The 27,136-nt window shown below is 38.0% G+C and overlaps 1 protein-coding gene across 1 annotated transcript in view; it reads left to right on the top strand.

Annotated features, from left to right (window-relative positions):
• Positions 1 to 27,136, top strand: part of GUCY1A2 (guanylate cyclase 1 soluble subunit alpha 2) — a 142,215-nt gene that overhangs the window by 23,342 nt on the left and 91,737 nt on the right. The window contains exon 4 of the mRNA XM_027900373.1: positions 5,189 to 5,907. Within this exon, the coding sequence (XP_027756174.1) occupies positions 5,189 to 5,907 (719 nt within the window). The remainder of the gene's footprint in view (positions 1 to 5,188; positions 5,908 to 27,136) is intronic.

Below are 27,136 nucleotides of genomic sequence, written 5' to 3'. Positions count from 1 at the left end.
CAAAGGAATCAGATGCTGGCTGCTCTGCAGCCATTGTCTTCACTTTTAGGAAGAACTGGATAGATTGTAACTGCTTCTGCATACTCTACCAGTTAATGGATTACTTTGATGTTTTTATCACACCATTCATCTCTGTTTCTGAGGAGCCTATGATTTGTGATTTTCTTTATAGGAACAGATTCCCATCTAACTTCCCCACTTGATAATGTACAAAATACTTAGAAATATTGTATTAATTCCTTGACATTTTTTAGTGTGTTCACAGTTTACAGAAATTGCTGAAGAGAAAGTGAAGACCTTTTACTAGCATGTTATTACAGAATGAAGTCATCTATTTCTGCTCCAGTTCAGTGAGATGCTTAATTTGTAATTTGAACCTGTTCTTAAAGACTTGGGTAATTTTGGATCTGGCTCACAAGTACAGGATATCTTCTTTTAATGTCTTTGAGACACTTTTTCAAAGAATAGTCATAGACCTTATATAGCACTTTTATCATAGATCTCGAAGTGTTTTGTAGTGGAGACTCATAGCAATATTTTCATTCTATGGTTTCTTTTACTCAATTTCATATGTAAATGTGCATATTTAGTTTCTCTCCAGTATGGGCTAGAATAAAAATGAGATTGTAAGGAAAAGAAGCAAAAAGAAACTACTAAGAAAAAAACCCATTAGACTTAAGACATGTGATTTGTTCTCTCAGAGTAGGTTAAGCAGGAGGAACATAGTACATCCCTTTCCAATAGGAAAGCAAACTGAGACTGACGAATGTTTAGAATTTCATTCAGTGTATTAGTAGAAGATGTGTAAATAGCAGAAGCTCAAAACAATAAACTACTACAGCTAGGTAACAACAGAGAGTGTAAGGATGATTTTTGCTTTTTTTTTTTTTTTTTTTTGTATCACTACCATTTAGTGGAGTATCTTGGTGAAACTAAGGAAGGCTTTTTCCTACTGATCAGTTGCAAGCCAGGGCTCATTAGAAAGCTGTATTTGGGTCATACATGAGGTGATGTGGGAGCATAGTGGCCTCTGCATTTGGAAGTGCTGAGCACCAATACAAGATAGCAAATATTATTTTTTTTCTGGGCAGCTGAATGAAAATTTTGCTTAGAGGTCCACAGTCAAAAAGAAAGAATGGAAATACTTGCTTTTCGGAAAGTAATAGCAAATTGTCGATTTTGCTGAACAGAAGCTGACTCACATTTTCAGTGCCATCTTCAATTTGAATTATTCCACTGCAAAATCAAACAGTGAAACAATTTAATGTGAGATGAATTTGAAAAGATTGGAATGTTTATGTAGGTGTATAACCTGAAGGTTATAAAAATGATTATTTTGATTTTGTCTTTTCTCAGAATAAAAGAAAAAGAAAAAAAGCACCAAATATTTTGAAATTGGAAATCATACAGAATGTAATTTTTAAAGGTAGTAACTATGCTGTGGAGGTCTCCAAATGTAATAAAGTTTGCACTATAGAGGCAATGAATTCTGGGATTTATTCTTTTTTGACAAGCATGTTTTTCTATATGCAATAAAACTATCTCCCAATCTGGTATTGTCCCAGTTTCATCTGGGATAGGGTTAATTTCTTCTCAGTAGCTGGTACAGAGCTGTGTTTTGGATTCAGCATGAAAATAATGTTGATAACACACTGATGTTTTGGTTGTTGCTAAGTAGTATTTATCGTAAGTCAAGGACTTTTTTTTGTGTCTCATGCTCTGCCAGTAAGGAGGGGCACAACAAAGCTGGGAGGGAGCATAGCTGGGAGGCCAAAGGGATATTCCATACCTCAGAACATCATGCCCAGTATATAAACTGGTGGAGTTTCCTGGAAAGGGGGCCAGTCTGGGTTCAGGGACAAGGTCTGGCATTGGTCAGTGGGTGGTGAGCAGTTACATTGCGCATCACTTGTTTTTCTTTGTTATTTCCTTTTGTTTCAATTATTAAATTGTTCTTATCTCAACCTACAAGTTTTACTTTTGATTCTTCTTCCCATTCCACTGGGGTTAGGGGGTGAGCAAGTAGCTGCATGGTGCTTAGTTGCCAGCTGGGCTTAAACTACAACAGGTATGTATAGTGATATGTGTAGGGAGAAAACACACAGAAGATATTCAGAAGATTGTGATAATTTATATGTAGAAGGTTATAATGAAAAGATTATATGAAAACGTTATAATGAAGTATGTTAGTGCTAGGTATGCATCTGTTCATCATTTGTTTCAATAGGAGAGGCAGGAATAAGTCAGTAAAAATACATACAAAATATTTTGTGCCACTTCACACAAGCACATCACTGAAGCAAAAAGCCTTGTACAGAAATGTGTGTGTTTTGTATAATAAGAATTTATTAAATAGATATTTTTTGGTTTAAGGGAAAAATATGCTTCAAGCAAAAACGACCTCTTGTTGGTAAGGCTTAGGAAAAAACTTCCCTGATAGGTACATTATGCATTTTTGTTTTATTTAATTTAATTTAAATTTTCTCAGTATCTCATAATGTCTGTTGTTAGAGAGAAAATTCCTGTCTAAGGCAGACCAGCAGTTTGGTTGAGTTTGGTCATACCCATTTTTCCATTAGAACTGATCTAATTTTCTGCTGGTACTGTGTGTAACTCAATTCCAAGCTAAAATGTTTTTAAAAGTAGTAGCACGTCCTTGAGCCAGGTCATTTACCTGAATTTCATAGTATAATTCATGTTACTTGGAGTCAGTATATTGCACCCAGATTGAACAGGCAATCCTCCGGAGTGGATGACAAGACTAAGCTAAAGCAATCAGCAAAACCTTGGGCCAAATACTGAGATTCCCATTAATTTTAATGAGACAAGGCTTGCATACATAGCAGTAAAGTACAGGAGTTATCAGTCTGCAAACTTTATTTTCAGTTGGTGGCGCCAGGGCAACTGACTGTTTTACTGTAATTTTATAATACACATTAAAGACAGTTCACCTATACTGTTGTTTTGGGCAGCTTTGTGGGATGTATTTGGTCATTTGTCTGAATAGCCCCAGGGTTTCTGATGCTGTCCTGTTCCCATGCTTTCAGAGCCTGTGCAATCTTACAGCCTCGGATGCTCCAGCTAGACTGCTCACTTTTACACACAGACTAAAACTGCTCACAGTTCACTCTACAGAACAATGAGATTTAAAAGCATGAATATCTGTTTGTGTATACACGTGAATATGATGATTTCTTAGCTTCTTGCTTTTAATATCCAGTTATGATATTATTGGTATGGGTTAGAAATTAATTATTTTTGGTTTATAGTGAGTATATTTGTGTAAGATATTACAGCACCATGTTATACAGACATAGTGGTAATGAGTCAGGAATTGGCACACAGTCTTCTGAATCAGGATATTAGGGGGCATTGTGTACCAGAGGTACTTTCTTTTGGCTTAACCACAGAGCTGACCATCTGTGGTCATAAAAGATCCTGGGAATATTTTTGTAATAACCTAGTTTAGTGACCAAATTTGATTATGACTAATGGCATTTGAGTGAACTTTCCCAAATTACTACTATTACCTCTCTTATAAAATATGCTTTGTCATGTTCTCATGTTGTCATATTTATATATGCAATTTTATGAATTTTAATCTGCTATTAATCATAAAAGTTCCAAACAAAAATATCATTGCAGATTGCAAACCTGGGGAACACTCACATCCCTTGTGAATATTGATCATTATAATTATGCCTGTGTGCATAAGGCAGTTCAGACACTGCCTTGAGATTATTAAAAGTTATTGTCTGCAAACAATATGACTTCTTCTGTCCCATTATACCTCTTGAGCATAAAAGTCACTAATCACACTGTTCTTCCCAAGCCTCCAAACAATGCTAAATTCAGTGATCCACTGGGATATTATCAATGCTGTAAAGAATGCTGAATACAGATAAAGATAAAGGGCCTTTTCTGTCCTCAGGAAAGAAATAACTCCCCTTCATTTCTGTTTGAATTTAAGATAAATATTGAGGTGTTTGACTAGTTGATTGAAATGTGATGTGATTTTGGTTCCTCCATTGAAGGAACTATGTTAATTCCTATATTAATTTCCTTTGAAAATTCTTGCTGGATATTTGTAGTTCACATATAGCTGATTCATACTTCTTTTTATTCTACTACATCTTAAAACAATACAAACATACCTGATGAATTTTGTAACTCTGTTGTGATATAGGGATTATATACTGACAAAACTTAACAGAGCATGCCTTCCTTGAAATAAAACAGAGGAAGATGTTTAATAACCATCTCAAAAATATTTTTCTAAGTTACCTTAGGATGGTAAATAACAAACTGGAACAGGATCTGATGCATTTCCATTACTGATATTTTTTTATCCCTTCAGCAATGCCAGTCTTATCACCTCTGTAAATCAAAACCTTTTGAATTTCTGTGATGGAAATTTGAAGTGACATTGTGAGATATCACAGACTTGTCCCATCTAGGCAGTTTAGATTCCTCTAAGAGGCTGGCAGGGTTTTTTAAGGATGGGTGAGTGTAGGTAGAAACCTAAAATTGAAAAGCTTTGCTCTCCTTTGCAGGCAACCAAAAAGAAGTAATTATTCCTTTGTATCTTCTGGCAGAGCCTAATGCCTATAATAATAAAAGTATTTTGTCTGGAAAAAAAACCCCAAAACGCACAACACCACTCCACCAGCTATTAAAGTGTCGTCTGACTGCAGGGTCTTTATATTGCTTATGGAAAGCCAAACACCTGACATCGAGCTCTTCCAGTAGCTTATTCTTGAAGCTGGGGAGAGCTGGATCCCTCACAGAGGCAGTGAACAGAGGCATTATAAAAGTAGAAACCTCATTTGTGATTGAGGAAGGTCAGCAGTGGAAGGGATGCAGCCATGGCTGGCTGCATTTACACAGTGGACTGCATGTGACACGCGAAAGTCAGGGAAGTTGTAATGTATCCCGGATTCTAGCAGAGGAAAGGATACAGGCCCCCAAATAACAGAGACAGCAGCTTAAAGCATGATGACTTAAAATGACAGGCAAAAATGGCTTCTGTGGTTATTCCCAACCACCACAGAAAACCCATGGCTTAGGTATTCAGTGAAAAAGCCACTCTCACTGACTTGGGAAAATACTGGGCAAATAGAGGACAAAGGGAAAATGTGACACATCAACAATACTATGTTATTGATATCAGTGTCTCCTTGTCCCATAGGTCTGAAGTTTGAGGAAATGCAAGAAAAGTTTGGGGAGGAGTTCTTCAATATCTGCTTTGATGAGAATGAAAGAGTTCTTCGAGCTGTAGGTGGGACCCTTCAAGACTTCTTCAATGGCTTTGATGCTTTGCTGGAGCATATTAGAACTTCATTTGGAAGACAGGCCACCCTGGAATCCCCTTCTTTCCTATGCAAAGAACTCCCTGAAGGCAATCTCATGCTTCATTACTTTCACCCACATCAGATTGTGGGATTTGCAATGACAGGAATGATAAAAGCAGCAGCAAAGAAGATTTACCACTTGGAAGTGGAAGTAGAACAGGTCACAAATGATAAGTTGTGTTCAGAGGGGACAAACCCAGGTAACTGCAGTTGTCTGACTTTCCTTATCAAAGAACATGAAAATGCAAACATCACAAAAGCACTTCCTCCAGGAACTTCCCAGTCCCCCTTAGACCTGAGGATTAGCATCAGCACCTTCTGCAGAGCTTTCCCCTTTCACCTGATGTTTGATCCAAACATGCTGGTTCTCCAGCTTGGAGAAGGTCTTAGGAAGCAGCTCAGATGTGACACTCATAAAACCCTGAAATTCCAAGACTGCTTCGACATAGTTTCTCCTAAAATCAGTGCCACATTTGAACGAGTTCTCCTGAGATTATCTACTCCCTTTGTCATTCGGACCAAACTTGAAGATTCCGACTCTGAAAGTAAAGATAAGGTAAGAACATTAATTTGCAAGGGAATGTGCTTATATGTGCGTGATGGGAGAGGATTATTTACTCAGAGAAAAGCAGCTCAAATCCTGTGCACTTAGAAAGCTCGCTCACACCTTGCAAACAGGGGCTAAGTGATATTCCCCAGCCAAGTGAATATTTTCCTAAATTATTTATAAACTTTGCCTGTGATATTGTAGCAAACTGTGGCATTGCCATTCAGAAAATTCCACACTGTGGAGTTGAATAGTGCTGCTTAAATCAAAAGGATGAGGAATTTTAGAAAATACCTATAGGTAATCCTTTATTCCACTCCAGCTATATTATGGTAACAATAGTAGGTTTTAAGCCATTTACTAGGGAGTAGCTTTTTGTAGTTTTTTTTGAAAGATTTTCACTGCAGGGGTATCATTGCCGCTTTATTATATCTTATTTTCCTGTTTTGGAATGCTGCTTTCCTATATGTTTCTTCTTACCTCTCACCCTGCACTCAAGTAAACAAGAGCTGTAAGTGGTACAGAATATCACTTATGCCAGTTTTAATGCTTTTCAGTCATTTAAATAGGCACTTGTCCTCCTACACTGCCTTTTCACCTCAGTGTTGTAGGAGACAGCTGCCTTAACTAGTGAGCCCTGTGTTGAGTTCAGTGCACTCCAGGTGAATAAGCTGAGAATGTGTCTTTGGAGTGTACTTCTCCAAAGGTTGGATGGAGTTTGTCTCATTGCCTATCCTTGAATTACAGGAATACTTTTTGGTGTGAATTTGGGTTCCAGCTTTTAAGCACCAAGCTACATAATGCTAACACTAAGGCTTGCTTAAGGCTTGAAAGCCTGTGTGTGGATGCCTTGGAGACACTGCTGCTGTAATTGAATGAATTATTGATTTCCAGGGGTTTTAAGAGAGAGCCCCCGAGAATACTCATTTCAATCCCCCTAGACACCTAAGTTTTGCCTATGGGTGCAACGTTGACCGTTTAGGTGATCTGGATACAGCTTGAGAAACTCTAGCCCAGTTTTGCTGCCTGCACTGGGCCAGCATTTCAGAAAAACTCCTGTGGTAATTGCATATTGAGTTCTGGGCTCTTTTCAGTTCACCAAGGTGATAGCCCCAGTGCAGGCACATCCCACAGGGCAGCAGAGGGTTGCAGTTGAGCCAGATGAACCCCAGGGGAGTGCCAGAACCACCAGGAGCCGGCAGCTTTCACCAGGTAGGGCCAGGAGTAGCAGCAGCCACCCCCTACTCCCTAAAGACAGCCCTAGGGGATGTGAGACCTCATAGCCTCATCTAGTACATAGAGGGGACCTACAAGAAAGCTGGAGAGGGACTTTTCACAAGGACCTGTAGTGAAAGGGGTAAAGGGGGGACCTGTAGGTAAAGGGGGCTTTAAACTGAAAGAGGGTAGGTTTAGATTTCCCTATTTAATTGCAAGTTAAACACAATATATTCTCCTAGCTGGGCAGGTTTCATATTTTTGTGGCTTGCTCTTAGGAAAAGTGGCAGGAGTGGAGCTTGCTAGTGGCAGAGTTTAGCAGCCAGTGTGGGAAGCAACTTTCACTTGAAGAGTTTGTTCTGTACCATCAAGCAATGCAGTTCTGAGCGCATCCTTGTGTTGTTGCTGTGGTTTGTACCATGTGTCATTGCAGGTGGGTAATGAATCAAATCAGTGATGGGTCCACTTACTTGGGAGAGTGACTCTCTGTATCTTAAAGTCGGGTAGAGCGAGACCCTGGACAGCAAGTATCAGTACTGGCACCATAGAAGCAGGTAAAAGGGGATGGCAGTAAAAGAAATCCTTTCTCTGCCAGCAGTTAGGAGACAAATTGTGTCTTGAAGAGCAAGGTGTAAATGAAAAAGATAAAGGTGATGGTGAGGTGCAGGGGAGCTAAGGTAAGTGAGTGTTGTACTGCAGGCACAGGAATTAATTTGAGAACATCAGTTTAGCTAAGAGCTATTTTCTTCTGCCTCAGCCATTTTATAAGCACTTTACAGAAGTTTTTGTTTGCATAGAGTTATAAAAACGGTCAGCATGTGATGCATTTTGATAGGTATTACCTTTTTTTCAAAAAAATGAAAGGTTTCACAGTTTTGGAACCTGTGGTTGTCTTGCTTACGTAGATTTTGAGAGAAGAGACACAGCAATACCGTTTATGTCATGCTCAAGTCCTTTATGGATAAAAAAGTAGACTGAGCCTTAGGAACTGCATGCTGTATTATTTTCCCATAGCTCACATCACTCACGTAGCTTGTTTAGGAGTTCTTTCCAATTTGCAAACACTTGTTTGGAAGTTGAATATTAGGCAGGTAGATCAGTGGCTGTAAGCATGACGCTGCTTAAAAGTCATGAGTAAATGACTTAGGTATTTACCTATTTACCTATTTCTCTGTGACACACCTCCATTCAGTTCACACTGGAATTGCATACCACTTATAGCTGTTTGTCTCTCTTTTCTTTTAGAGAATTCAGGCTTTGCAATAACCAACACTTTTCAGACTTGGTTACCTTAAATGACAGTTGTAGGCATGTGACTCAGACAGATCTGCTGCAGTTTTGAAGCTGTTCAGATAGCTTAGTGTTTCCTCAAAAAAAAAAAAAAAAGAAGAAAAAAAAAAGGCTTTGCAATGAACAGAAGACCTTTCAGCCTCTCTTCAAAAGACTTTTATCTTAATTTCAATACATAAATTACATAGTTTTTTCAGATTTGCAGTGAGAAAGATTGGCACCAGCTCTGTGTTAAGATGAAAGTAAGTCACAGATCACGATCTTTCCCTAGCTAAACACCCATAAGCAAAATGAAAAATCCCACCTGTCCTGACTTTCAGGGTGCTTAGTGCTTGTCCTATTAATTTAAAGGCTTTTTTGTGTGCTTCAATTTACTGGTATTTGAATCACTGGATTATATATATATATATAATATAGCATTATATAAATAACGCTATCCTAAATTTCTGATGTAAGGCCTGTGAGGTCTGGGTGATAGGTGGCACTTCCTGTGGAGCTGTACATACATACCTTTGCAGAAGCCCAGCCTCATGTATTAATATCCCAGCAAAGTTTTGTTAATTTGATAGTTTTGTTAATTTGATATGTCACCAGCTATTTCTCAGAGCTCAGAGCATTTACAGGACCCCCGTATTCTAGGGACCAAACAGGAGGAAAGAACTCCCCACCTGAAGAATATGGAAACCTAGCTTTAATTCCAATTTTCAACACTATCTGTACTTCTGAGTCATAATTCTAATGTTTTAGTGTTTGCTTGGCTGATATGTCAGTCTCCATTATACAATAAACACATGTGGACAATGTATTCCACTAAGTACTAACTTTAACTGTACTTATAAGTTTACAGTTAAACCCACTTGTAAGCCTGTGGATAATCAAAGTCTACAAAGTAATCTAGAGTAAGACAGGATGTGATGATTTGCTTCCATCCTTTCTTCCCTCCATCCTTCTGTCCTTCAGTTTTATTTTCTGCAGTGATCAAGTTACCCGCACTGCTGCTTTGGGTTTTTCTCTTGATTATTCTGCATGTTGAAAATTTTCTATATGAACAATAATGACTGTCTTTAGATCAGGATTCCTAGTAAAGAGGTATTTAGATGTATAAAAACTTAATTTCTGAGGTTTCCCATTTTTTCATGCAGCTAAATTGTAATTGTTTGTTGTTTATAGTATGGTATTACCCAGATGCTGACTGTTGTTTTTCACATTTCAGACTAGTTTTTATTTAGGGTTTTTTTTGTGCTTTTAACTGGAGAGCTTCACTAGCATCTGGTCAGATTTTCCAAATTTTGGGTATTATCCTTAAATAACAAGGTCACAAATGTTGCTATTCACCTCCCTAAGGAAACTCATTCTAAACCTCCCTCTCTGGGAGCAATTATTTATTGCAACAATGAAAAATACATTTATTGAGACAGTTAACCGTTTGGGATTGATAGCTTATAGCCTCACACATATTTAACACAACAGTACTTCTCAGTAGTTCAAAGAATGTTAGTGGAATCACATATGGAATAAGAAATAATTTAAACTGAGAGGACTAGGTCTGAACTCATCCGATGGAGTGTTCTCAAATCCATGTCAAGCCCATCCACTGAGGTTTCCTTCCCATGAAGGCAGTGACATGTGAGAGAGTTGATAACCCAGCAGTAAGCTGGGCATGTAACAGGAGTAGAGTTTGGTGTCCCTCCCACCATGACCAGACAAGGGCTGGAAGCACCTGTTAGGTACTTCCTGTGTGCAGTCGTTTTCTGACTAAAATAATGAGCAAGGCCATCTGTGACACGTTATAAATACTCGTCTCCTTGACAGTGCAGTGAGATGGCTGGAATTGCTTCAATTTTTAGCTGAATGGTAATACAAGGAATGACTCTCCTGGTATGCTGCTTCTGGCTAACGTCCTCCTCACGTGCCGCTCCTGTGCCATAAGTGCTGGGTAGATTGAGAGGAGGTGGGGATGCCCCACCTGTGGGGAGACCCACAGTCCCTGAGGCTTCGATCCAGGCTCAGTCCTCTTGGTGAGGACTTGAGTGACAGGATGAGCCCTAGTAACATGGGTTTGTGGGCATCTTTCTGAAACTGTGACTTGGCATGCACTTGGTAAGAAAGTTGAAAGTGAATCGTGAAAGAAACTATTTGGTTCCCTGCCAGATACTGTGCAGCTGTATTTTCTTTGTGTTGTTGCTCTTCTGCTCAAACTAACAGCCCTTTTCCACCTTTGAAATAAATCAGTTTTTATAAGGATACTCACTGGTCTTTGACTTAGGCCTGTGAACACTTTTGGACCTTGTCTAAGAATAAAACTGGCACCTAAAACTGCATTATTGGAGGTATCCAGACTTTATTTCTGATGGAATGTATTGATGTTGAATATGGCATTTTATTAAAATCATAACTTCCCAGTTAACAGTTCAGCAAAATGTGTTCTGGCAAAAAATTTACTTTGTTTATGTAGGTGAGTCAAAATGTTTTGTTCTATAATTTTAGATATAAAATACTTCTTATTAGGAAAAAGTTGTACATTATAATTTATAATACAACATTTAAAATATGAAACACTGGGTTTGAGAAAAATAATCTTTTGAAATTTTTGTATTGTAAGAAATTCCAAATGCCACGTTAATTCAGATTTTCAAGAGACACCAATTCTGTAATTATAAAATGTCCAACAGAATAGTAGAGAAGGCTTTTTATAGCTTTACTGATGGTGCAGGCTGTCTGAGCCAGTGCCTCATCTGTTGTCAGTGGGGAGGAGAGGTTTGTGGTGGATGAGCTAGACTGCCCCAGCAGGAATTTGTCCAAGTGTACTGATTTAGATAGATGCAAAATAAATAAAAATCGACCAGACCAGAGCCAAAAAAAAAAAACAAATAACCAACCTTGTGTCTGAAAGGTTAGATTCTAAAGTGTTTATGTAGACATATAGTAAATGGTCAGATTTTTAAAAGTGCTGAGTAATAAACAGCTGTTCATTTTAAAAGGTAGGCTGATTCAGTGGAAGACAGTGGGAATTTCCCCTTTTGTTTTCATTGTTTTGTTTAACGGAGTAGTTATTCATTTAGTCCTTCTTCCATAGCACAGGTAAGTGCCATCCTTAAGTCAAATACTCCTTTCAGTCAGTCAGCTGTGTATTTGCCATATATGATGGGGCAACCCTGGATATACATACTGATTGGAGAATGAGTGCCATGGAAAGGGACCTGGGGGTCCTAGTCGACAGCAAGTTGAATGAGTCAGCAGTGCCCTGGCAGCCAGGAGGGCAACAGTGTCCCAGGGAGAATCAGGCAAAGCATCGCCAGCTGGTTGAGGGAGGTGATTGTCCTGCTCTGCTCTGCTCTGGTGCAGCCTCACCTTGAATATTGTGTGCAGTTTTGGGTGCCACAATATAAGAAGGATATTAAGCCATTAGAGAACATCCAAAGGAGAGCTACAAGGATGGTGAATGGCCTTGAGGGGAAGCTGCATGAAAAGCAGCTGAGGTCACTTGGTCTGTTCGGCATGGAGAAAAGGAGACTGAGGGGAGACCACATCACAGTCCACAGTTTCCTCACAAGGGGAAGCAGAGAGGCACTTCACTCTGATGACCAGAGACATGATCTGAGGGAATGGCCTGAAGCTGTGTCACGAGAGGCTTAGGTTAGATATTATGAAAAGGTTCTTCACCCAAAGAGTGATTGGGCACTGGAACAGGCTCCCCAGGGAAGTGGTCACAGCACCAAGCCTCCCAGAATTCAAGAAGTGCTTGGACAACACTCTCAGGCACATGGTGTGATTCTTGGGGCTGTCCTGTATGTGGCCAAGAGTTGGACTATAATGATCCTTGCGGGTCCCTTCCAACTCAGGATATTGTATGATTCTGTGATGAAAAGTCCACCTAGACCAGCATGCTGATTCTTAGAGTGACCAACAGACAATCCTTAATGAAATAGGTAAGAAAACATTCAAGCCTGCTATGTTCTTTTCTAGCTTTTAGCTCTCTGAAGATAAAAGCACATCCTCTTGCAGTGCTATCCAGGACGTGGCACCTGATAACCCTGTCCACAACCACTCCTCGATTATTTTCTCTAGCACCTCTTGAACCAGGCAGTTTCATACTGTCAGCTTCTGTGGCATCCTGTGGACAAGAGGTCCACCGTTTACTAGAAACTGTGAAGATGAGAGTTCTCTGGCCACTTTCATCCAGGTCTATGTGACCACTGTGAACAGAGTGGAGCAGCTCTGAAGGAAGCCTAACTACCCATTGCAAAAGCAAAGCACTTTCCCGTTGTGTTTATTAATCATTGGAAACTGTATAAAAATAATGCTTTTTAAATGCCACATTGTCCCTATTTTTATATTGAGAGTGTATTCTTTATCTGCTACTTCTGTATTTTGGTTCTGGACCAGCTGAATGAAATGAGCAGTCCTGACACTGGCAGAGTAATTTAAAACCCACTGCACACAGTCGTGTGTTTTGTTCTTCTCTCAGTAACTGTGTTTTTCCTCCTTTCCTAATAAAATTCAAGTGAAATGGCCTGAAAGTCATTCTAGCATAAGGGACATCTGTCACTTACGATCTAGGAATTCTATTTTTTTCCTAGAGCTGATTTATTCACAGTCGGTCAGCTTTTGACACTAAGCTCCCATTGCTTCACAGGCTCAAGGAGCTCTCGGAATCAAATTTGCGTCTTCTGTTTTTGCTAATGCTAATATCCAACCCGTTTTCTTGTCAAAACGTGTATGGGCTTTGCTGCTTTTCAAGATGGATTGGATTGACTGGCTTGACTGCTTCTAGAGATTGTGGTGGGTTATGAGAAACAATAGATGACATGAATTTCTTATTTTGTGAACAGTTGTGCATTGGAGAACCTTAATATTGTGAAACTGGCCCAGAATTGTTAATTTCTTCTTTAAGACAGGCAAATGAAAATGTCACTTTAAATATGTTTTCAGTGACAAGACTGAAGTGTAACAACCTAAAGGTAAAATACTTCCTTCTCATTTCCATTAGCTGAAAACCAAAGAAGCTATTTGGAAATTGTTTTGTTGACTGAAGTGGTTATTAAAACAATTTGACCCCATGGTAAGCTATTATCTCTTATGATTTGTATAATTTTTTATGATAAGGAAGCTGCTTGGACATGAAAATGTCCATCGTTCTCTATTTGACTGAAAGCTTTTGAATGGGTTTCGAAATTACGCTATATCATAACTGGAACCAACAAAGTGCATTTCATTAATTTTTACATTAGAAGGTGAGAATACGCAGACACAACTCAGTTTGATTTTCAGGAATACTTTTTTTCCTGACCTTGTTCTTCGACTGACTAAAATTAAGTAATGATTATTCACAATACATTTTAATCCTTTTCCTCATTTGCTTATCTGAGTTTCTGAGTAACTGTGATTTTCACGGCATCTAATCTGAATAGGTGTGATGTCAATAAAAGGCCATTTTCCCTGGGATGGTTGAATCAAAGCAGAAACATTCAGTCACTGTTTACCTTTCTTGTTCCTGTCTTGGCATTTGCAACCGGGCAATGCATTAAGCCAAGCTAAGATTTCTTTTCTGTGTCTCTTTGCAGAGGCTGAAGTGGACTTAAAAAGACAGGGGAAAGCCCGAGTGTCTCCCTATGGGTTGAGTGGGCTTTGTGCATGAGCTCTCACAAGCACATAGGTGGGGAAGTCAGAGCCCCCGAGAACATCTGGATGTGCCTCTGAGTATAAACACTTGAGTTTATTGCTGGAAGGGGCAGTGAATGCGAGGGCTGGCACTACATGTGTTGTCAGCTTTCAGTTGTAACGTCATTTCTACCCAACAAATGCCAAACCTCCTGCTAACCCTACTCCTGGAACATACTCTGTGCCTGAGAGCAAGCCTGAGTTACCCCAGGTTACATGCAAAATGACACTGCATGGCCAAAGAGCCCATGTGAAAGAGGAAGCTTAGCACTTTTTCCCTTCACCTGAAATGCTGTCTACAAATCTTAAATTAGGACCCTTCCTATTTGATTTTGAGTGTTGCTTGGTAGTTTTGGACCAGTTTAAACTACTTGCCTTGTTTTCTCCATTCATATCTCATAAATATCTAGTCTTTTGAGTTTAAATTGTAATTGACAATATGGGGTGACTCTAAATATGTTAATTTAGAGGCGCTCACTAGGCACGAGTAAATGCATCTTGTCCTGGATTCTACATGCTTTATTTCCACGGAAGCAAAGCTCTGAAATTCAGAGACTCTCTATGAAATAGGAACTTGCTGGGCCATGGATCCTTGCAAAATAGACAGTTAATAGCAAATTACTTTGCTGTGACTTGTACATTTTTGTGACCCATTTATACTCTGGGAATGTAGCTGAATCAGTCATTGTAGATTTTGTAGGTCATATGACTCTAATCAAAGGGAATATTACTATGAAATAACACCCAGCTGATTTTGCATTAGGAATAACTAGCAGTAATATGAAAGACTGAAATACTAGTGATTTGAAAGAGTCGAGACACTAAAGCCAGGTGCTGATTTGCTAATACCTAGCCAGGTACAGTGTTTCTGATGTGTCTGAGCAGTATTGGATGTGAATAAGTTTGACTTGGTAACATTTTGCTGCTTTCTGCTCTTGCCAGTGAAGGGTCATATTTACCCTTGCTCTGTTTTGCAGAGTCTCTCAAGAGACTGAGAGTCTCAATAACAGCAGATCACCTGTAGCTAGAATACAGCTGGAATACTCAATCAGGAAGCATGAGCCTTTCCTTTGCAATTATTTACACTACTGAGGATGGAGTCACAATTCAAGCCTACAGCCCAGCCAGGCAGACCAGTGGTTAGATAACTGTGGATTTGCTACCCTTTGTCACTTGTGGGTTTTTAGGACATGCTAAAGCAGAAGTTACCTCATTATCCAACATGTTAGATGTAGAAGTTACGTAAGCCAAAAAGCTTAGAGGGAACACAGGGATGTGCCCAGGTTCTTCTGCTGGTGCTAAGCAATCACAGGGAAAAAAAAAATCCAGAGATTTGTAATGCACTGTCTTGAGGATTCCTCAAATATTTTAGTCTGTGTCATTTGTTGTTTTTTTTGAATATACATTTTATAACCATATATATACATATTCACACGCCCTCCAGCTAAACTATCTAGGATACATTTCCTTTTAAAAAGTATATAGCACCCACCTCATATCATCATGACTAAAGAGAGTGAAATGACTTAAAGCATAAAATAATATTTATATGATTTGTTCCTGTCACTGACCTTTGGCTTTTATAAGGGAGGACTTAGTGAGTATCTGAGAAAAGAATTAAATGTTCTTTTTTCATGGACACAGGACAAGCATGTAAGATATTCCTAATACATAATTTTCCTCTTTCCTTAAAAGAGAATAAACTTTTTCCTCTTTGAGGATTGCAAACAATTAACAATTTGAGGTGCTTCAACACCTCAAAAAAATGTAAACGTTTTAAAATTCAGTCCTAGGTGAAGACATATTTAAATAATATTTTGAACATTTTGACCAATGTAGTTTCTGTCTGCCTTGTGAGTTTTATGTATTTTATAATACTTTTTACTCTGTTCTTTTCTTTCTTTCTAAGAACAGAAATTGATCTTCTTGTTCATTATATACAGCTTTTTTCTGTAATGATTCTTATTCTGCCGTGGGCCCACTGGCAAAGCAGGTTTTGTGCAACTATATCAGAAATATAAACATATTCCATTTTCATTTTCATGTTACCTTTTTTTTTCTCTGAGAACTTAAAGGTTTAATCCTTTTTACCCTATGCCTTGAAGCAACTGTTATGAACCTATTATGTGATCTGCATAAATAAAGATTTTAGCTATTATTTGCTGTGTCTAGGGGATCCTCCTTAAGACAGTACAGATAATATGTTGAAGTGTTTAAAAAAAGATGGCTTAGATTGACATGTTAGAAAGATAACTGCCTCTGAAAATTCATAAAATAAAAACCAAGTGCTGTGTTTAAAAGAATTTGAAGAATGACCACAAATTTGCAAGCAATCTATTAATAAATCCATTTCTCAAGCAGGTATTTTAATGGGCAGAGATATTCAAACTGAGATAACTTTAAAGTCTTCAGTCATGGCTATTGAAGAGCCAATACATCTCTCCCAAAACAAAAGTGAAGTCATGCCCAATGGCTTGAGGAAGAAAGTAGCAACTGGGCAGACTAACTTCTTTTTGGTTCTGTGTGTGATGGAGGTAGATGCCTCTGCAACACCTTGGCACATGCTACTGTTTTGGTTTTTTGAGAAGGGAAGTTCAGTGACACTGAGACGTGAACTGCAGAATAGGCATGAGATATGAACTGGGGGATGCAGTTATGTCCTCTCCTTCCACTGATACTAAGGATCTTTGCAGCTTAAATTCACCTTTTGATCCTACCCGCCCCAAAAAGTTGGATTATTTCAGTCATCAAGTAGGTTCTTCTTATCTGGATGACCTTGATTAGAAAGGGATTGTATTAAAAATGATCTTACAAAATACAGCACAGGCTGATTTCTTGTATTAGTGTAACACTTCCATAGGGAAAGCCCAGTGAATGCTAAATTAATTATATTTTAAGTGTTCAACTTAAAAGAATTGTTGCATTTTTTTTTTGTAAAACTGTTGGTGCTTTCTGCTTAGTTACTTCAAAGGCACCCAGCAGAGGGGATGTTAGAATGGATTAACAAAGCCTAACGATTGTTTTCAGCTGTGCCTGCTGTGGCTCAGAGTCCTTTGCAGTGCTACTTTTGGATGTGAAAGTACTTTCTACCTCCATGGGCATTGCACCTGGTAGAAGTCAGGCAAAAGTAATGAAGAGATCCTCTATTTTCAAGAATTCTGTTTATGCCAATAGAGGAGAGCTACCAAGAAAAGAACAGATGAGGCTATGTTAATTTGAGCTCCGCTGAGACCCAAAGGGAAAAATACCAGTGCTTGGCAAAGATTAAAGGAGATACTTCATACTGAAAGAACTTCGATTTTCCAGCTTCACTGAATTGCATTTAGTTTTTCATTTTAAAGGAAAAATATGCTACAAAAATATTGTCTATGGCAGCAATGTGAGTGCTGTACAGACAAACAGTGTTGTTTAATTTTCATGTGAAAGAAGCATGGAACATATTAAAAGGGCATCAAATTTTCTCACTCATCTCAGTGGACTGCTGATTCAATCTATTTCCTCTTTGCTCAGGAAGGCTTCAAATTCAGTTACTGGATAACTTCTGTTCTGTGTCTTGAACATTCAGTTTCTGGCATTTGTTCCTGGGAATAGGAGGATAAAATAACAGAGAATATTTTCTGTCAGCCAAAAATGCAGAAACATCTAAGAGGTTTCCTAGCTATGTTCAGCAGCATCAGAGGGTCCTGAAAGACTTTTGGAACCATTTTGGGTGATGGGGAACTCCACAGAGAGTTCTGGGGACATGGGAATAACACTTACAAATCCATAAACAGTATTTAAAAATAACTGGCTTACTGCTCTGATTCTGTTTTTTTCCCATGGTGTCATATAATTATATAGGGGCTGACTGAATCTTGTGAGCACAGCAGGGTACCCTACAGGACTAGCAGGACTTGAAAAATCATCCTACCGGCCCACTGTTTACACTGTCCAGAAATTACAATTTTTTTAGTAGAATGTTCTGTGAAACACCTGTAGGAACAGAAAAACCCAATTAAATCAGTGAGTATTAGGGTAGTCAGGCGTGCAGATGTGCCTGAGAGTATAAAACCAAAGAGAAGTACTAGAGGATGTGCTCAGGATCCCCTGACCCTAACTGATGACATAAATCAAGTTACAATTCTAAACTAAGTCTATCATTATGCTGCTGCTCTGGGACAAAGCCTGTCTCTGCTCAGGATAAGTAAGATGTTACATCTTGATTTGTCTTACCAGTTATCATCAGTCCACTTGCAACTTTGGGAGAAGGTATTTGTTTTGAGTAAGAGGAGGAGAAAAAAAGTCTCATTTGGCATTGAGAGAGTTGTGGCTGTTCAGCTTGGAGAAGCGGAACCTTTGTATCAGCCTTCCAGTATCTAAAGGGGGCTTTGAAAGAGCTGCAGAGGAACTTTTTACAACGGCATGTACTGAAAGGACAAGGGCTAATGGCTTTAAAACCAAAGGGAATAGACTTAGAGTAGATATCAGGAAGAAATTAGTTTCTGTGAGGGTGGTGAGGCACTGGAACAGGTTTCCCGTAGATGTTGTCAATGTCTCATCACTGGAAGTGTTCAAGGCCAGGCTGAATGGGGCTTTGAGCAACATGGTCTAGGGGAAGGTGTCCTTGTCCATGGCAGGGTGGGTGGAATTAGATAATCTTTAAGATCCCTTCCAACCCAAACCTTTCTGTGAGGATGAAATGGAGAAAATTTATTTGGTGAATGCTCCTACAAATGCCTTGAGTATGAAACTCTTTTTGTAACAGAAGCTGTCCATGTGGCATGTTTGGGGAATTAGACTTCTGTTTCTATAAAGGAGTCGTTAATGTCATCAATACTGTAGTGCTGTATTCTTTTAGTTTAAAAGAGATGCAATCATAAATAATTCTCTTGTTTTACTTTTTAGAAAAGCCTTTTTATCTAAAAAAAGAATTTACCATTCAAGAACTTGTGACTTAAAATGTTGTAAAAGCTTTATGTTTTTGAAAGTGTTCATTTGATTGACATTTTAAGACTTCTTTCTATAGTCACTGTAAAATTGGAGAGTGTAGTATTAATTAATGAAAATGTAAAAAAAAAAAAAAATCAGAAGTGTAAACCATGTTGTTTTACACCTGTGCCAAAATACAACTCTACAAAATTATGAGTTGAAAGAACTGATTGATTACCCACCCAAGTGTTTATTTCTGAGTTTGCTTTCAGCTACAAATGAGTTTTTTAGGCCAATTCCTGTGCTTCTTTTACTAGCAGATGTTACAATGATGTTGTCATTACTGGATAAGGATATAAGGCGACTCTGTGGGAACGGTCCTGCTGGGTGAAACTTTGAAGGACGTATTAGTCCTTTGCTCCCAAATATTGAACTCATCATTGGCAAGACTGGCCAGGAAACACACTAATAACTGTAAAATACCCTGTGTGGTATTTTGATGGAAAATGATGAGCTCCATCCACCTCTAAACTGGTGCAACCTGGCTGGTGAACGAGGAGCCAAGTCGTGGCTCCTGGTGTGACCCTGTGCCTGAGCCATGCTGGTGCCAGGGGCTGTGGGCTGAGCAATGCTGCAGCTTTCCCCAACAGCAGGTCAACAGCCTAACCAGTGTCCCAAGGAAAAGCAACCTCATAAGGGTATGGAAATTGTCCAAATGTCTCCCAGGGCATGAGTGGCTGTAAAAGAGCTAATGACCTTACATAAGTCTTTCTGCTCTCTCTCTCACCTATCTTCATACTCCTCTCTTTGTAGAACCACCTTTCTTAACCAGGACTCTGGCTCTTCACTTGCTGTGAAGACTGGATGTTTTTGAAAAAAGTTATTCTGGGACATATACCTCTCTGTTTGGCTATCTTCTAATGCCTTTGTCTATAACTGCCTTCTGCTTATCTGTTTTCTTGAGCAGTTTGAAGCAGAAGGAATCCTCCTCCTCTCTCTGTGGGCAAGGTTTACTTGTGCAATATGCTTCTCCTTGAAGCAAAGCACAGCTGAGGTTCTTCAGGGTCTCAAGGTCCTTGCCTGGTGAGAAGCCTCAACTCTTCAGCTGTGGTAGCCCTTATATTTGAAAATAATTCTAGGAGCGAGTCATCCAAATTAATAGACACAGCACTGCAAATTTTTACTCCCGTAAATAGCCTTCACAGAAGTGGATACTCAGGAGGCTTCTTTAAGCAGATGCAAGAGTACTTTCCTATTGAGTGTCTCTTTTGGAAAGGAGACCTAATTGTAACACTTTTCTCAGCTATGCAATATTCAGATTTAAGGCAGAAATATCTAGTTTCCAGATCAGAGATGTCCTTAAGCTTCCCTCTGTTAATTGCTTTACACGATGGATTATACAGCAAGTGTCAGTGGTTGCTATTCTAACAGAACTTTCGTGCGTGACTGGGGAAGCAGAAGGATTACATGCAAAGGAAAAACAGATTCTGTTTTCTAACAAACTGAAGAGATGTTAACATTTTTAGAGTATCTGCATGTGTTTGTGAATTGTATCTGCTGAAGTGAAAATTGTACAGATGATCAGTATTTGGTAATGTTGTGGAAAAGAAAAAGAGAGAAAATTTCTGATCCCTGCACAGATTAAAAAGCATAAGGCTTAATTCTTTGAAAGAAGTGCTGTGTGAATCATAAAAAAAAAAAAAATATGCCTTGGGAGTTCAAGCTTAACAGATCTTTCCCTTGTAATTCTTCAAGCATTTGTGTTTTCAGGTAGTAATCTACCTAAAGGCTGCCTGGTGCTTTCCCACTTGAGTTAGAGAAAATTAACAGAAATAAGGCATTCTGCTGAGCAGTACTGATATCCTACAGCAGGGGTATGAAGGACATGAGTAAAGCTGTCTTCCCTTTAGCAGAGTTAAGACTGAGAAATTAATTTATTTTGTAGGTTTATTCTCTTTGAAGAAATGTAACAGTAAAGGGTATTTGTCAATCTGCTACTGTAGATCTGTGAGAAGAACCTAATAATATAACTCTCTGTTCTTGTTCATGAAAGTGATCTAGATTTAAAATAACCTCTCCCAGAGGAGTGGGAGGGGAAAGCTTGTTTTAAACTGGGATCAGAAACATCCTGAAAAGTTTACCTGAGTGCCCTAGTTACTGGGACCCATTTACTGCTAATATGTTTGTTACAGATATATTTTTGCAAAACATAGGACTTTGGAAAAAGCTAAAAAGCTATAGGAAACAAATGAGTTCTTACAAAAGGCAAATGGGAGTTTTCTGAGGCTATCTGAGATAGCCAGACAGAATCTTGTACCTGACACTGCACTTGCCGAAAAGCTTGGTGCTAAAATGTTTAGTAGTGCTGATCTTTGTTGGAAGAAAAGTTCTGTCTCCACTTAATTCAACAGGATTTGTGAAAATTTTTGCAAAAGAGGCAGTCAGGATTTTATCTAAGGTGAAAACAAACAAAAATATATTTCTTCAAGTACCCTATTGTTTGAATTACAGAACCACCATATCATATAAGTAAAGCAAAATTCAGAAAGTCCGATTTTCTGTTGCCTTGCATTTTGTTTAGGAGAGAAAGAACACTTCTATGGTAGCCTTTCTTATCTGCTTTGCACAGACAGCTAAGAAGAGGTGGATAAATACCTTTTTACTTATGTAATGTAACGCAGCTGATAATCCACTAATGTACTTACTTTTGAGAGTACTAGTTTGCTTGATTTTCTTTTTGTATTTCTCATTGAAGAGTTTTCATTTTTTACTTTAAAGATTTCTGCTAAGTAAATAGAAAAACATGAGTAGTCGTCAGCACGTTTTGATTATACCACTGTTGATATTTCAAAATTTAGCATTTCTTACTTTCAAATTTAGTAACAATAATAATATAATATTTTTAAATTATATCTTAATTGGTCTAAAATATGGCATGTAGCCATGTTTGCTTTTATAAAAGCATAATATCTGTAGTCCTTGATTATACCATGCTGTTTGGTTAATCATAGTGTGTACATCGTAACAGAGTGCACCTTGCATAGATACTCTGATAGCAGGTAGACAGTGATGCCATACATATAACTATTTATATATGCTTGTATTGGGAAAAACACTGATTAATTAAAAATAAGCATTTATTTTAGGAGTTCACATTGCAATGGTGTGTAGAGCACCTGTATCCTATCAGGCATTTGAAAAATTTTTCTTTTGAAGTGTTTGCCCATCAGTGTCAAATAAAACAGTTCCTTTCTCTGAGTCCATCTTGCCAAGTGAAACCTTATTTATTTCCTGCTCATGTAGAACATGAAAAGCAATATGAGATACACTGCATTAAAAGTCTTCTTTAGATGAAAGAAGACATTACCTCCCAGTACTTCAGGTTTTTGTTTAGGACAGTAGGCCTTGGAGGAGGCACCCATGATGAGTAAGATTCCTGTTGAATTGCCCTTGTTACTTGGTAAATGAGACTGGTTTGTGCTACTGTTAATGACTGGTGAAATTCCCTAATGCTTTAACTAGATAGTTTTTAATTAGAGTTTTAAAATGTTTTCTTCTCTGTTGTTTTTGAAAATACAAGTCTTTTGAATCATACATAGTCCAGTTAGTGAGTGATTCTCTTGTAAAATTAAGTGTTCAAAATCTGTATAAAATTCTGTGTAAATCAGTAAGAGGCTGTATATATTAGACACTGCACAGTACAAAACAGAGTGGATCTGTTCTGACCCTGTCTTCAAATCTGAACCAAGATACAATCAAATACTGTTTGTGTGAAAAGCAAGTCCTGAATCCTTTTTATACATCTTCCAATCCTGTTATCTTCTGGCAGGAGAAGCCAGTGAGAGAAAAGCCAGTGAGAGAAAAGCCAGTGAGAGAAAAGCTCTATCTCTTTGAGCTTGCTCATGAAGCTCACCACCCAGGCTTCCTGTTCTGTAAGGCAGTGGATGTGATGAGTTGTTTGAATGTGAATATTTTTCTTTTTGGTGCCTTATGTCCATAAAGAGACTGATCTGCCATAAGCTGCCTCACTGTGCGATGTAACGTAGAAGTTTCATTGACTCCTCAAGTAAAAAAAAAAAAAACAAAACCCCAACACTTTAGAGAAAACGGAACAGAGAAAAATTATTTTAAAAACGTGTACATTTTTCTAGTATGACTTGATGACTAGAGTGTAGTTAAAACATTTGATGTTTTCTGTGTTTTTTTCAGTTATGATGTGACTGTCTAAATATTGTTTGTTTATTAATGGACTCTTTCATGGAGGAGATAAGCTATAGTAATAAATATGATACTGGGGTTTGAGCAAGTTGATGTTGATTTCAAATATTCAATAAGAACAAAATGTTTTCTTTGCTTTGGTATGAAACTGTCGGCTAAACACCACATCACATGATAAGCCATGCTATGTGTTGACATAAGTCCAAACCAGCAGCCCCGATATCATTTTCACAGTCCAAACCATTTATAGTTTGTTCTCAGATCCAGTCAACAAAGACCTTGAGCTGAATTCATCTGCTAGGACAGCAGAAAGCCTTTCCAATTAAACACTCTTAAGAATATCTAAGAAAATGTTATAATATTAAATTCTGTAAGATTTTAGTTTTTAAAAATATATAAGATTCAATGGCAAATGAGTATCAGAAAAAAAAATTGTTAAGACAATGCTAGACCTAGGAAGCACAAGTGTAAAATGGTAACAGATAGAGAAGCCAAAAGTCTGGCCAAAGACAGATGTGGCAATGGCAGAACACTTTCTAAACAATCAGGGGAGCAGGGTGGCTATTCAGAGTCATTCTTTAGAGCTGAATCTGTCAGAAGAAAAGGCAATAGAAAACTAAATAAAACTGTGTCATAAAATTGTACCTACTGGTTTTTAAAACCAAAGCAAAAACAGCCTCTATATTTTACTTTTGTCTGCAAGGGCAAGCCTTTAAAACCAAAAATGGCATCTGAAATCCTGGTCAGCATAGCAGTATGCCATTCTGTGTCCTTGCTCTACTGTGAGGTGCAAAATATGTGGAATAGCACCTGTGCATATCTTTTTTGTCCCCTTTTACAATTTAGCTTGTATTCCACTGTCTAGATGTACTGTTTTTTAGATTTACCATTTCTGTAGTGTAAAACTATTACCCTAACACGTGTTTAGATATTTGAATCTTGGAATTTTCTGAAAATATCATGTCTTTTGATGGGGATGAAGAAGATAAGGAAACAGAAATACCTTTTTGCTTATGCATTAAGGTAGTTTAAATTTCAGTTTACACTGAGAATGCAAATAGTGTGGGCTAATTCCAGCCCATTGCAGGATTTATGGGAGGGGACTTGCTGGGATGTAGCCCCCACCTCTGCTCTTCCTCAGGTGTTGTTCTCACAGTGAAGCTGAGTCTTAGAGGCACACAAAAAAATTCTGCTTATATCTATTACCAGGATAAGTATGACGTGCTGGAACTGAAATCTATCCTTTAATTCTCTGTTCAAGTTGAATTGCTTTAATGAAATAATGTTTATGAATGATAATGAATGACTGTGTGAACCATGATCAATTTCAAACAGAGTACAAAGGAAGAAATGTAATTTAACATAAAAGTCTGACCTTGATATCTGGCAGAGAAAAACCCCTCAAACTTAATATAGACTTTATACTGGTTGGGGCAGGATCATCATCATCTTTTTTCTCTGTTATATTAGCACAGCAAAGTACCAGTCTAATTAATTAGTTTCCAAGGCACGCTAAAACGTTAGAGCAATAATCTTAGCAGATAAAACCACATATCTACCAGAACCAAGGAATTTATCATTCATGAACTTTGTTCTTCAGAATTTACGTCAACATACCAAAATTTATAAATAATCTCTATACAAGCTGTTTCGTGGCTGCTGGTGTCAGGAAGCAATGTTCTGGGGTGCTGAGTGAAGCGGCTCTCACCGGGGATGCCCATGAGGGTGTTGCTGCTCTGCTGAAGGCACCTATTTGGATTTAATTTTATCACAAATGCACCTGCATTTGAATCTGTTTTGATTAAAGTAGTTATGACTTCCTCATGCACTCATGTCAGGAGCTATACAGCCTGGCAAACATTTAAAAAATCTCAGTTTTCCTCCTCATCCCTTCATATTTCAGAGTACTTCTTTGCTTTTAATAATATCAGTTGATGTAGTGTTTTCCCTCCTTTCTAGGAGGTAAAACACTCAGCACCCTTTCCATGGAAATCTTTATGATTTAAATTATATTTAATGTTTTAGTAATGTCACTATACTTCTCTTTTCCAGAGAAGAACCAGCTTTTTTAAACAGTCATAACTAATAATACTTCCTTGTCAAATGTAGAGTTTTGGTTTAGAGTCATTCTGTAGGAAATTAGAGACTGATGGGACACATTAGAAACATTATCTACATTTCAGATCAGCTCTGTCTAGTGAAATAGGCATCAGTCCCATTTGGAAAAAAGTAAATTAATTGCTCACAGCTATTAGGTGAGTAAGTAACCTATCTAAAAGATTGTAGCACTATGTTCAGTTATTTTCTTTATTGTTTTAGCTATATTCAACTACTTTAGTACTTTTATGTAACCTTATTATATAAATCTGTAATTTACTCCTTTTTTAATGTTCTAAATATTTTCATTTTCCATTTCATCCTCAGTAACAAATCTTTTTGTTTTTTCAGTTCTTCTGACTTTACTAAATGTAATTTTCATCGTGTTGTATGTTTTTCATTATAATCCCAGTAACTGCATATTTTTAGGACCCTAAAGGATCCAATTTTCAGTGATTGCAGCTAACTTTTTCATAAAATGATCAAATGCCATTTTAAATTGTTTCTAGGTTTTATTTTGCTGCTACTTTGCCTGCTCGGAAGAATTTTCCAATACTTTACTCCACTCAAGGTTGGAGTAATTATCTTCCTGTTTGTTGTTAGCTTGTGTGTGTTTATTGTTGTGCAGAGAATGTTGAAGGTACTCCTAATGTAGGTCCTGGTGGTTTCTTAAGAGATATGCGATATGAATGGCCGTGCTCTAGGCACAGGAGGATTTAATTAATGTAAAAAGCTGCCAGATGACATATTAGACCAGTGGGAATGGTCACAATCTTTTTCCTCTTCTTTTTAATCATATGTTTTTATATCACAACCCAGTAAGCCTGTTGAGAGCTCAGAGGTTTGAGATGACGTGTATGGAAGCTGATGTTCTACGACATGAGTTTGCCTTTCTAGATCCTTTACTTTAAGTGTGTGACTGATTATGTTGTTTTTGTGGCTGCTACTGCTGTGCTTTTCAAAAGCTGTATTACATATATAGGCTTCAGTAGGAATTAGCTGAAACATTAGCTTAGCCCTGACATTTTAAGTCTATAACATTCAAAGGGACTCAGAACCAAAAATATTTGATTTGATGTGCTGTATATATGTGCTGAAAATCCCAGTTTGGATTTGTGTGACAATTATCTACAAAATTTAAGGCTCAGAACAGACCCGTTTTCAAAACCAAAAAATAATGTAAATAAATCTTTGCAAATAAAACTAATTGCATATTTATAATCTGAAGAACAAGTTAATTTTATACTGGAATTACTCTGCTCATTTCAGAGCAATAACTCTGGTTTACCTAAAAAGTACGTAATACTAAGATCAAACCTTGACTATAGTTCCTACTTTTGTCTCAGAAAATGCTGATGACTGAAAGTCATATAACTTTTGTTTTGATGTTTCCAAGGAAACATAGCTTGTTTCCACTGCTATGTGTGGAAGATACATATTTTTTCCTCACTGTATAATTCTCTGGATTGCTTTAAAATTCCCTTCTGTGATTACTGCATATTTTACTCTGCATCTGCAGTGTCTTTGCATTGAACTGAACCAGGCTTCCATTCTAATCTTGATTTACTCAGGAACCACCCAGATTCAGCTGTCTTTCAGTCATAGTACATTGTAGCTGATTTTACATTACAGTTTTTTTGGTACTCTTTGGTTGGTTTTCTTCCCCTTCACTAAATACTTCCATCACTCAAGCTCTTTTGCTCCTACATGCTTCTGCAGAACGGTTCCTATGGTGACACAGGTAAATACCTCTCTTCATGCCTTGCATTGCCCCCTGTCATCTTTGCCTTCAGAAGAAAAGGTGTCATCATGACATCCCCTCCACACCGCCTTTATAACAAAGCTAAAT

This window comes from Empidonax traillii, unplaced genomic scaffold (genome assembly GCF_003031625.1).
Source record: "Empidonax traillii isolate 1590-97213 ecotype Southwest subspecies unplaced genomic scaffold, ASM303162v1 scaffold21:size2437335, whole genome shotgun sequence".
Lineage (NCBI taxonomy): Eukaryota > Metazoa > Chordata > Aves > Passeriformes > Tyrannidae > Empidonax > Empidonax traillii.
The sequence above is the reverse complement of the archived record's forward strand: the minus strand, read 5'-3'. Positions and strand labels throughout refer to the sequence as shown.